This window comes from Heterodontus francisci, chromosome 5 (assembly GCF_036365525.1).
Source record: "Heterodontus francisci isolate sHetFra1 chromosome 5, sHetFra1.hap1, whole genome shotgun sequence".
Lineage (NCBI taxonomy): Eukaryota > Metazoa > Chordata > Chondrichthyes > Heterodontiformes > Heterodontidae > Heterodontus > Heterodontus francisci.
This window is the reverse complement of record NC_090375.1, coordinates 21664977-21678050: the sequence shown is the minus strand read 5'-3', so window position 1 is coordinate 21678050 and position 13074 is coordinate 21664977. Positions and strand designations below refer to the sequence as shown.

At 42.2% G+C, this 13074-nt stretch overlaps 1 protein-coding gene across 2 annotated transcripts in view; it reads left to right on the top strand.

The window, feature by feature from the left end:
* LOC137369515 (cadherin-7-like) overlaps window positions 1-12721 on the top strand; it is a 151310-nt gene extending 138589 nt beyond the window's left edge. For both annotated transcript variants that reach the window (XM_068030774.1, XM_068030775.1), the window contains 3 exons: window positions 6174-6291; window positions 8504-8755; window positions 11587-12721. In XM_068030774.1, coding sequence (XP_067886875.1) covers window positions 6174-6291; window positions 8504-8755; window positions 11587-12080 — 864 coding nt within the window. In that variant the 3' untranslated portion in view covers window positions 12081-12721. The remainder of the gene's footprint in view (window positions 1-6173; window positions 6292-8503; window positions 8756-11586) is intronic.
* Window positions 12722-13074: the final 353 nt, after the last annotated feature.

Genomic DNA, 13074 nt, shown 5'->3' with positions numbered 1-13074 from the left:
AGATTTAGGGTTCTAGGTACACAGATCATTAATGTCATGAACAGGTACAGAAAATAATGAAAAACGCTAATGGAATGCTGGCCTTTATATCTAGAGGACTAGAATACAAAGGGGTAGAAGTTATGCTTCAGCTGTACAAAGTCCTGGTTAGATAACACCTGGAGCACTGTGAGCAGTTTGGCCACCACACCTTAAGAAGCATATATTGTTGGAGGGAGTGCAGCTTAGATTTACTAGAATGACACCTAGACTCCAAGGGTTAAGCTACAAGGAGTGATTAAACAAACTAGCGTTGTATTCCCTGGAATTTAGAAGGTGATTTTATTGAAGTTTTCAAGATATTAAGGGGAGCTGATAGAGTAGGTAGCGTGAAACTATTTCTGCTGGTCAGGGAGTCAAGGGCAAGGAGGAAAAATTAGGAGTGAAATTAGATAACACTTCTACAGACAAAAGGTGGTAAAAGTTTGGAATTCTCTTCCGCAAACGGCAGCTTATAATAGATCAAGTGTTAACTATAAATCTGAGATTGATTGAGTTTTGTTATGCGAAGGTACTAAAGGTCATGGGTATATGGAGTTAGGTCACAGATCAGCCATGATCTGATTGAATGTCTGGACAGGCTGGTGGGGTTAAATCAGGGTTGTCCAACATACAGCCCACAGGCCAAGCTCCAGCCCACAAAGGTTTCCATCCGGCCCATGGGTGTAAACTGTACCCAGGCTGTTCCTCATCCTTGCCAGGGCTCCGTGACTGGAGATGGGAAATTTCCCACTGTCTTCTTCTTGCAGACCGGCCTTTTTAAAAACATCAGAACAGCCATTCCCCAACTTCGGACAGATTTGGGGTTGCTGTTCCTGCTGTCAGCAACTGTCAGCTGTGAAATTGGCCTGCAATGCTTTTTTTAAAAAAAAATTGATCAACCATCGGCTGAGTGTTCCCGCCCTCTGCAACTGTCAAAGAGAGAGAGAGAAAGAGAAAGAGAGAAAGGGTGAGATGGGGGACAGAGAGAGAGAAAGTGGGGGGGGGAACAAAGACAGAAAGGGGGATAGAAAGAAAGAGAAAGGGGGACAGAAAGAGAGAGAGAGAAAAGGGGACAGAGTGAGAAAGCGGGACAGACAGAGAGGGAGGGACAAAGAGAGAGAGGGACAAAGAGAGAGAGGGGGACAGAGAGGGAGAGGGGGACAGAGAGGGAGGGGGAGACAGAGGAGAGGGAGAGGTAGGGGGCAGAGAGAGAGAGGGGGATACAGAGAGAGAGATCAAGAAAGTAAGTCAATAAATTAGTCTCATTTAAAGCTTCTTCACAAAAATGTACATTTGTTGCTGTTTTGCTTAATAAGATAAATATTTAATGCTTTTATTTTTCCTAAATTGTCTGACCAGACCCCCATGTAAGGCAAAAACTGTAATGTGGCCCCCCCCCACACGAAAAGGTTGGACAACCCTGGGCTAAATGGTATCCTCCAGTTTCTCTATAGCTAAATGGCCAGAATCCTCCAGTTGAGGCTTAACCAGTGTTTTATGATTAACAAAACAATCTGAAATGGAAGAAGTATTACTAGAAAATCCAACACAAATCAGCAAAACCTCAGCTCAGTTTGGCTCCCCTTCCTATGATAAAATGGACCCTTATGGGGATGAATGTTACTGGTTGATGTTTTGGGAGCGGAGATGGTTGTAGATGTTCACTCCTTTAAATTCAAATGAACTCTGGAAAGTATTTCTCACCAGGTTTGCTGCAATCCAACATTTAACCCCCTTTTCTAATCATAATAACAGGGTGTAGTGGAATGCTTGTTAGGACAAAGATATCTGCAGCAATGGAGTTTATACTAAGAAGGTTTCACAGTGGTTTCGTTTTGTTCGGGAATTATGCATTCATAATTATTGGTCATACAGAATCCAATGTGGTTTTTACATATGAAACAGCAGTCTTAAAGTACTGCATGCCATTTGTAAACTATAGCAACCTAATTGGTCTCAGTGGGATAACGAAGATTTTCAGCTGCTTAAGCAAAATAATTGTTTTTGTCTAACAAGTTTAAAGCTGTAAGAGATTCCAGTTAAGTAAATAAGCTCATCAGCTGAAGCGTCAAATCAGTCAATGTAGTTGTCTGTATAAAGGTTCATTCTGTCAAGCTGTAGCATTTTCGAGAAATCGTTCAGCTGTATGGTGCCCTTACACTCTTCCATCTCTGTGAATAAATTTTAATTAGTACCACACCAATTCCAAGGAATCTATTTGCAAAGATTGACAGCTCTGTAACCGCATTGGAATTAAACGGGATATCTGAGTTTGGCAACAGAGCTTTGAGGTATCAAGTTAAATCCACAAAGTTTCGTGCAGGCAAGCCTTAAATGTGCTGATCACAGGTCAAGAGTGGAGATGGAGGTCTTTAGACTATAAGAGTGAAGGTGCTGAACGTCACACAGTACAAATTGTGGTGCTGACACAGCGAATTCAGGAGAAATGTCTTTACCTAGAGAGTGGTGAGAATGTGGAGCTCGCTACCACATGGAGTAGTTGAGGTTGAGTAGCATATATACATTTAAGGGGAAGCTAGGCAAACACATGAGGGGATGAGGAAGAGAAGTGTATGTTGATGGGGTTAGATGAAGAGGAATAGGAAGGGGCTCCTATGGAGCATAAACACCGGCATGGACCTGTTGGACCGAAAGGCCTGTTTCTGTGCTGTACTTTGTGATACCAGCACATTACAAATGAAGGAGCTGATGTCCATGCAGTAAGAATCATTGAAGTGTAGAGTTGTAGAAACGAACACCTTAGAATGAAGCCACCTGGGGGGGGGGGGGGTTCCTCCTTTGGGGGCAATCCACGGCCCCTGGAGGCCCCCCTGGCAGTGACGACCAACCCCACCCTAGGAAGGCACCCCACCCCACCCTCATCATCCCCCCACCCCCCCACCTTCCTACCCTCCATTGCTGGACCCTGCCTAAATGGCCCCATCTAACCCAACCCCACTCACCAGTTACCAGTCCTGGGATCTCCTCCTTCTTCAGTACAGCAGGCCTCCTGCAGTACTGGCAGTAGCCACCACTCCCAGTGGAGCTGCTGGTACCGAAAGCTGCTGGCCTTCCAATTTGCTGACAGCTCTGGAGGCGGGAGTTTGTCCCTTAAAGGGACGGCGTACCTGATGGCAGGCAGTTAATTGGCTGCCCGCCATTAGATTGCACCGGGGGTCCAACAAAGTGCCGAGGTAGGTTTTTCCCCCGGCTTTCTGGCCTGCCCCCGGAATAAAATGTGGCCCCAGGACTAGGGAGTATCGTCTAAAAGTTAGAGCCAGAACTTTCAGGAGCAAAAGTAGGAAAAACAACCACACACAGAGGGTGGTAGAAGTTTGAAACTCTGTTCATCAAATGGCAATTCATGCTGGATCAAGTGTTAATTTTAAATCTGAAATTGATGGATTTTTGTTAGCAAAAGGCATTAAGGGATATGGGACAAAGTTGGATAAATGGAGTTAGGTCACAGATCGGCCATGATCTCATTGAATGGCGGAACAGACTCGAGGGGCTGAATAGCCTCCTCCTGATCCAATATTCCTATCACTTTTATATACTTGAATAATAAAGTAATAATGCTACTTTCTCTGTAACATTGTTACTGTAATTTTAAATGGTTCTTGAGACCTACAGTGAGAGAGAGATATTGTCAGGTCAATGTGCAGGATTATTATAATAAAAACATGAATATGGTCTATAAATACATAGAATTACATTGAATAATTATAACACAGGAATACACCATTTGGCCCAACCGTTTTTGGCTATCTGTCCCAACATCTCCCTGTGTAACTCGGTGCCATATTCTGCCTAATAATGTTTCCACTGCATTCCAGCTCATTGTAACTCACTGTGCCAATGTCGTCTCAGCACAGTAAAAATGAAGATGCTAATTTGTGACCAACTCCCTATACGTTTTCTGCAATTGAACATACAAGGGAGTGAAAAGAACTCTGAAGTTTTATTTGTAGAATGTTCTAGATGCACAATGCTGTACCATTCCTGACCCAACCTTGAAATCCACAGCAGCTTTTAACTTTACTATCCCTTCATGAAAAGCAATCGGAAGGTAGTCTGATAAGAGCCCAGTTCTTTAGAATTATAGAATGATACAGCACAGAACGAGGCCATTCAGCCTATCGTGCTTGCGCCAGCTCTTTGGTCGAGCTATCCAATTCATCCCTCTCCTCTGCTCTTTTCCCATAGTGCTGAAAACATCCCCCTTCAAGTATTCATCCAATTCCCTTTTGACAGTTACTATTGAGTCTGCTTTCACTGTCCTTTCAGTCAGTGCAATGTAGATCACAACTCACTGCATAAATAAAATGTTTCCTCATGCTGCCACTGATTCTTTTGCCAATTACCTCAAATCTGGGCCCTACCCACCCTCCTGTCAGTAGAAACAATCTCTCCTTATTTACTCTTTTGAGCTCTTCATGATTTTGAACATATTCTAAAGGTCATCATGCCTGAATCAGTTTTCTCACAGTCCTGCTACTGTTAAATTAGTGAAGTGTTTAGCTGGTCTTTCGCAGGCCATCTGTTTTGGAATGCCTCCACCACCTTTTTGGGAAAAAAACATGAACGTGCTTGCTGTAATGCATTCGTATTTCTTCTAACGCTTTTTATAAAAAAGTAGAATCTACATCGTTAGACTCACACACGCATCATCCAAAAGATTGGCTGGATAAGAGCAGAAGCAAGCAAGGGCAGTCCCATTGCACTGAACAATGGCGGTGAGGTATTGGAGTAGGATGGTGGTTGTGTCAAGAATGGCAGGGAGATGAGAAGGTTTGGAGGGGTTACACATCACAGTCACAAGCACAGATGACTTTCATTGGGGCTTTATATATACCTCCCACCTTGCGCACTCCCTAAACTCAACCTCATCTAAATTTCTGCTGCCTGTATCCCAACTTGCTTCAACTTTCATCCGTCAGCCCTGTGATCACTGACCTACATCGGCAACACCTCAATTTTAAAATGTTATCAATGTTTTCAAATCCTTCCCTATCTCTCCACCCTATCTCCATTACCACCTCCTGACCTACAACCTCCGAGATCCCTGTATTTGCTTCCCTAAACCTCTCCGCCTTGTTACCTCTCCCTCCTCCTTAAAATCCATTTCTTTAATCAAGTTTTTGGCCAGCTGTCGCCTTTTGTAGCTCAGTGTCAAATTTAGTTTGATAACGCCCCTGTTAAGCACCTTGGGGGCGTTTCACTATGTTAAAGGTGCTATATAAATGCAAGCTGTTGTTGTTGGCAAAGAGCCCAGCATTGTAGGATTGTAAGACTGTCAGCAGGGTTTGGAGATTTTGCTATCCATGAATGGGAGCGTGCCAGCAATTCTGCAATCCACAGTAGCTGAATGTGAAGCATTAGCTCTCTATATTGACCAATGTACCCTCTAATTTCCCCTCGCTGGGCGCGTCCTGTTGGTTGCACTGCATAGTCCCTTTAAGATTGCTATACGGCTGCTCATGCTCACATCTTAAAGGGACCGCCTGTTGCACGTGGCTTGTTGTCTTCCTTGCTCCTGTGGCTGCCAATAATCTGAACATCACGGTGCAAGATAACAGAGGTACCCAGTTATATACTGCTGGATTAGTGCCTGGGTCAATCAGAGTTTTGCAGTTTATGACCTTTCTCTTACACACTTATCCCCTGCGTGGTAACTTCAGGACTGCTGCCCAATCACACATCCCACAGCTTAGAGAGAACATCGATGTTGACTCCATTATGTGATTGTAATGTATGTCCTATGGAAAGCAACCAGTCATGAATGAATAACAGGTGTAAAACAATGGCCATTCAGGAGCCTTATGCAGGTTTCCTTTGCTGGGGAGTTTGGGGAAGTTGGTGGATGGGAGACAGAAACTACAGAGAATCAGCCACTGAAATGCATTGGATAAACTCCAAGATATATCAGACTGTGTATGTCCTATGGAAGGATGCGCTGAATGACTGACAGTTTTCCCATTCTGTTTCCTTATGTCTTTATCTTACGTTACGCATGGCACATTACAAGTTTTTGGAAGTGTATATTTGTCTAATGAAAATATCTTGACCTTCTGAGTTTGACCTGGACTGTCAAGTGCTTTCAGTCATGCTTCAGGTCTGAAATCAAATCTAATCTTTTGCTGCAATTACAGATAATTCAGAGAATCAGTGCAGTGGACAGAGATAAACCACCCAGCGGACACCACTTTTATTTCTCTCTTGCTCCCAGGGCTGCCAATAACCTGAACTTCACGGTGCAAGATAACAGAGGTACCTATTTATATACTGCTGGATTAGTGCCTGGGTCAATCAGAGTTTTGAGGTTTATGACTTTTCTCTTGCACAATTATCACTGATTCCAAGCAAAAACCATTCCGTCCACTGGATATCAATTATAGAGTAATTGGCCCCCGTAGTAATTTATAAATATGGATTAGCTGCCTGGTTGGAAACAATGCTGCCTAAATCATCGCAGACACCTAGATGAAGGTGGCCACGCATTTCACGCTGCAACCTTTTCAAATTCTATGTTCATCTCTCCTAATCTGATTAACATGTAACACCATGGACTGAAATTTCTACAACACTTGAGTTCTTATGCAACTTACTCCCAGCGTTATAACGTGGTATCGGTTCGGTAAAGGTGACCTAACAGAAATGAAAACAAAAAAAAAGTCGAGTAAGAGGGTTAAAAAGAAAAACTCAATATTTTATTCTCCAGCAATATAACAAATTATTCTATAAATTGGGTTGAAAAGACATGAAAAGAGAGATGACCTTTTTTTTAATGTCACATATTATACAATGTGATATGACAGCATGACAAAAATGTTTTTTGCTTTGTTAATGGCTTTTCAATGCAAACATGTTGTTCACTGTGGAGCTGATCAATCAAATTGCAAAAATGCTGGAGACCTGTGACACCCACAAAACATGTTCTCATGTCACCAAATGATGGATGGTGATAGTGCTCCTCATAATTAAGCTGTAATGTACTCAAGGGCGTGCCCAGTTGCTTAATAAGACAGCCTTGAGACACGACCGCAAAGGCAAATTTTGTGCTGCCTATTTAACATAAAACAAGTGGGGAAAAAAATGTAAATATTTAATAGGCGCTGACTTCATCTGAATAAGTGACATCCAGTAGTTCATTGTATTGTGCCAAATGACTGCAACACTGAGACATACATTACATTGTTAAGCAAAGGGTCATCTATACTTGTACATAATAGGTACATATTGCTCATCACATGAATGCAAGACGCAATCCATCGAGGACAAAACAGCTGCTTGATCGACACCCCATCCACCATTTTAAACATTCACTCCCTCCACCACTAACGTACAGTGGTAGCAGTGTGTACCATATAAAAGATGCACTGCAGCAACTCAACATGCCTTTTCCAAATTCGACAGCATCTTCCAAACCTGTGACCTCTTCCCCCTAGAAGGACAAGGACAGCAGATGCATAGGAACACCACCACCTGCAAGTCTAAGCCACACACCATCCTGACCTGGAACTATATTGCCGTTCCTTCACTGTGGCTGGATCAAAATCCTGGAACTCCCTTCCTAACAGCACTGTGGGTGTACCCGCACCAGATGGACTGCAGCGGTTCAAGAAGGCAGCTCACCACCTCAAGGGCAATTAAGGATGGGCAACAAATACTGGCCTTGCCGGCAACACCTACATCCCATGAAACAAATAAAAAACAATCATCATTTTATATATGGTTGGCAGCCTTTCATCTACGAAAGACGGTGGACACGCAGCAAACAATCCATTTAGGTGGGGTGTCTTCTCTTGGTGCACCTTTGCTGATGTCTGTGAAGGCCAATCCTTGAGAGGCAGATTCTGCCACAAGTGCTGCACGTGAAGCTGCCAAGTGACGCTGTGAGTTGTTGTTTTTGGCGTCGGCGCCTGTTGCCAAGCTGCTGTAGTAACTGGTCGTCATGGTAATGCACACCAGTCCATAGGATGTGTTGCCATTTCCATCTTTTGCCAGCTAGTAATTCCGAGGTGCGATAGTTGACATTTGGGGCCTTCATGTCCCGCTTGCAAACATCCCTGAAGCAGAGGTTTGGACGCCCCACTGGTCTAATTTTATATATATAGTATACAAATTATACATTTACTGCCTAAAAACTAGCAACCATATATATATATATATATGATAGCCACTAAGAAATCTAGTAGGGGATTCAGGAGAAATTTCTTTACCCAGAGAGTGGTGAGAATGTGGAACTCGCTACCACAAAGAGTGGCTGGGGTGAATAGCATGGATGCATTTAAGGAAAACCTAGATAAGTACATGAGGGAGAAAGGAATAGAAGGATATGTTGATGGGGCTAGATGAAGTAGGGTGGGAGCAGAAAAATTGGCATGGACATGTTAGGTGAAATGGCCTCTTTCTTTGCTGTTCATAATGCGATGGCATTCTATGTAAAAATAACATGATCATTTTTCAAAAAAAAATTTAGATAATACAGCTACGATTCTGACTCGAAGAGCTGATTTCAGCCGACAAGAGCAGGCTGTTTACTTCCTGCCCATTGTAATTGTGGACAATGGCACTCCATCACTGAGCAGCACCAACACCCTCACTGTCCGTGTCTGTGGTTGTGATAATGAAGGCGTCGCCCATTCATGCAATGCTGAAGCCTTTGCTCTGCCAGCTGGCCTGAGCACTGGAGCTCTCATTGCCATTCTGGCCTGCGTTCTGACACTACTAGGTATGTAGCTGTATCTTTTAATTATTTTGCCCTTGTGCTGTTGCTACTGTTTGAAATGGGAATTTTGTTTGAGGGTCTCAGATGGCCCATTATCAGTTGACGCTTCTAACAAGTTACGGTGTAAAGAACTTTCGACCGGAAGGGTGAGGAAAATAATCTCATTCGCAGTGAGGTCAGCTCCAGCAGACTGTGGGTCAAATATCTTGCTCTGTAACTCCTAATGATAATTTGACCTACAGGAGCCTTTGTTCTAATGGATTACATTCAGGGAATATAGAGGGGCAAGGGAAATAATGAGATCCTGAGAGTGCCAGTGCTGCATATATTAGAATGGTAAATGTCCATAATAACTGTTATATGTATATTTACAAATCAAGCAAAGAACTGTCTGCATACAAGTTAACATTTAAAGGGCAAGAGGGTAAAATCTAATAGACATACGAACATACGAATTCAGAGCAGAAGTAGGCCATTTGGCCCCTCTAGCCTGTTCCACCATTCAATAAGTTCATGGAGGATCTGTTTGTGTCTCCAATTCCGCACTCCCATCTCCTGCCAGTAAGCTAAATGATATATGTAGACCACCGATACTAGAAGATGTCTAACACCGGGCCTGATAGACACTGAAAAGAAGCATCAAAACAAATTATCCTAAACCTTTATAAATCATTCGATAGGCCTCAGCAAGAATATTGCACCACACTACAGAACAGATATCAAGGCCTGGAGACAGTGCGGAGGATATCGACTAGAAAGGTACCGGGGATGAAGGCTTTCTGTTATCTAGCGAGACTGGAGAAGCTAAGATTGTTCTCCTTAGATCAGAGAAGGTTGGGGTAGATCTAATAAAGATGTTCAAAATGATGAGGTTTTTGATGCAGCAGATTGAGATAAACTGTTTCCACTGGTAGGAAGGTCATTAACCAGAGGGCACAGATTTACAATAATTAGCAAAAAAACCAGAAGGGAGATGAGAAGAACTTTTTTTTAATGCAGCGAGTTCTGACTGAGGATGCACTGCCTGAAAGGAAGGTGGAAGCAGAATCAATAACTTCCAAAAAGGGAATTAGATCTCTAGTTTAACGGGAAATATTTGCAGGGCTATGGGAAAAGAGCAGGAGAACAAGAACTAATTGGCTAGCTCCTTCAGAGAGCTGATAGGGTGACTAATCTCCTTCTGTGCTGTGTGATTCCATGATTAGAGGACGTGATGAATGAAAGTCTGATGACTAATGTCGGGAGCCCGTTCAATATAGAAATTGTGCCAAAGAACTGGAGAGATACAAATGTGTTAAAAAGAGATGACAGGAATTGTAAACCCATGAACTTTCTATCTGCAGTGGTTAAAATAATGTTTCCTGAAACAAAGTAGGGCATTGGATGTTCAGAGTAAATCGGAAGGTTGTATCGCCATATGTTGAGGACTATCAGGTAGCTTAATAAACTTAATGAACACATGAGCTATTTGTTAGATAACTTCAGTGCAAAAAAAGACAAGACTAATGCTAGGGATTTGCTGCAGATTACCAGAGAATCATGTGAAGGAAAACAGTTTGTTCTCTATGGACTAAAACCTGTATTTGAGAACAGGAAAGTTATTTCAATCAAATATAGACTGAGTAAAACATAGGAACAGGAAGAGGCCATTCATACCTTCCAGCCTGTTCCGACATTCAACTAGAGCATGGCTGATCTGTGTCTTAATTCCATTTACCCATCTAGTTTTCATATCCCTTATATCAATTTTGAAACTTTCCATTGATGACCCCCCCCCACCTCCCCCCGCAAAACCTCAACAGCTTTTGGGGGAGAGAGTTCCAGATTTCCACAACCCTTAGTGTGAAGAAGTGCTTCCTGACATCGCCCCTGAACAGCCTAGCTCTAAGGCTATGCCCCCTTTTTCTGGATTCCCCCTCCAGAGGGAAATAGTTTCTCCTTACCTACCCTATCAACTCCTTTAATCATCGTAAATGCTGCAGTCAGATCCCTTAATCTTGTATCCTGAAGGGAATACAAGCCTAGTCGATGCAACCTGTTCTCCAACGTATGAGGAGAGAACATAGGTTGTCCTGGACTCATTTTTTTGACAGATATTTAAACAGCAGAGAGTGCATGACCTCTCAGCTACAGTTTTGTGAAAATGAATGATTATTGCTACATTCTGCATTCCTTTATCATTTATGCTGCATATCTGACCATGAATGACAGAAGCAGGATGTGATTATCTCAGTGCTATCCCATGAATGCTAAATATGTAAGTAATTTACTACTACATTATACAGGACTATATAAAGACTCCTGTTGTGGAAAGTTAATTACAGTTGTGGTTTTCTGTGGGAGGAGTCACTCAATGCCCAAACATGCCCACTTTCCCTTTGGAATCACTGAATAGTGAATGGAGGTGGAAAGCATGACTGATTTCCATCCCCACTAACCGTGGGGATTGCTTGATAAGGAACATTTCACGAATCATTTCATTTTCTTACTGAATCGCATTAGGTTTATATTTGAAGTTTTGCTTGATATTTCAGGGATGATGTCAGGAAGCAGTCCTGTACACAAAGGTAGTGAAATTCTGGAACTCTCTCCCCTAGTAAGCTCTTAAGGCTGGGGGTCAATTGTAATTTAAAAATTGAGATTGATGGATTTTTGTTGGGCAAGGGTAATGAAGGGTTATGGAATCAACGTAGGCAGATGGAGTTAATATACGGATCAGCCATGATAGAATGGTGGAATAGGCTTGAGGGGCTGAATGGCCTCCCCTGTTCATTTGTTCCTATATATTTTACCTTAGTGAAGCAGATTTGAATATTGTCCTTTTTGTGTTATAGTACTCGTGCTGCTTATTGTGACACTGAGAAGACGCAAGAAGGAGCCTTTGATATTTGATGAAGAGAAGGACATTAGAGAAAATATAGTCAGGTACGATGATGAGGGAGGTGGCGAGGAGGACACAGAAGCTTTTGACATGGCCACGCTGAGGAATCTCAATTTCATCCAAGATGTGAAAACCCGCCGGGACGTCACGCCTGAAATTCAGCTCTTTTCAAAAACGGCACACAAGCTGTCTCCAGATAATATCATCTTTAGGGAATTTATCTGGGAAAGGATGAAGGGTGCAGACACTGATCCCTGTGCTCCTCCGTATGACTCTCTACAAACGTATGCATTCGAGGGCGACGGCTCAGTAGCAGAGTCGCTCAGCTCCTTAGAGTCCATTACTTCAACATCGGACCAGAATTACGATTACCTCAGTGACTGGGGACCCCGCTTCAAAAAACTGGCAGACATGTACGGTAGCTCCAAGGACAGTATAAACTCTTAATTACACCGTTTGAAAGATTGCACTGATTTTTTTTTTTGTAAACCGCAGAACAGTTTCGGGGGGGAAAAAATGTACATACAGAACCATTTTTTAAGAGTCTTACTTTGCCTCTTTTTAGGTGGTACAGTTTCATCTGAATTCCCATGGAAAACACACAAAGCAACCAGATTGTAGGCATTGCTTAACTTTTTTTGATATGAAGGGATAGAATGACAGCAATGCTAGGTTATAAACATTATCTCTTCTGATTTGTACAGGAGAATCTATCTTTTTTGATTTGTTACGCATTGATATATTTATATTAAAAAGCCAAACCCCAACATGTCTGAGCCAGTCTGTGCACTGGGCCAGTCTTAGGCATGGGAGTACATGCTGGTTTTAACTCAATTCCAAAATATATGGATGAAATAAAGCATGAACGAATCTAATTATAATAAATTAATGGAACATTTTTCATCTCCACATGACACTTAAAAGTGCAAGGAACTTTTTTTTACTGGATCATTATGCTTTCTGGGCTGTTTGTCCACTGCAGGCTGAAAGGCAAGAAAGACAGAAATTGTTTTTAAATGTCAGAATTGGAAATCTCATTATATGTTATAAGCTGTGAAAACAAATTCAGGTGCAGTTTTGTAGACAATCATTGCTCCATGGTTCAGTAGAGTTTCCTTCATTTGTACATATATGAATAATAAAAGATGGGTTTTGTAATAGGATATTAAAAAGTGTCATTATGTTTGGTCATACCTGTATAGTTTTCAATAAAAGAATTGAAATTAATATAGTTTATGTACCTAGTTATGCTTTTTTTAAATATATATTTAATATATATTCTCTCAACTTCTTTCCCTTGCCCATTTTTACTATCCATCCCTTTTTTTTTTCCTTCATTCGTGCGATGTGGGCATTGCTGGCAAGACCAGCATTTGTTGCCCATCCCTAATTGCCCTTGACAACTGAATGGCTTGCTAGGCCATTTCAGAGGGCAGTTAAG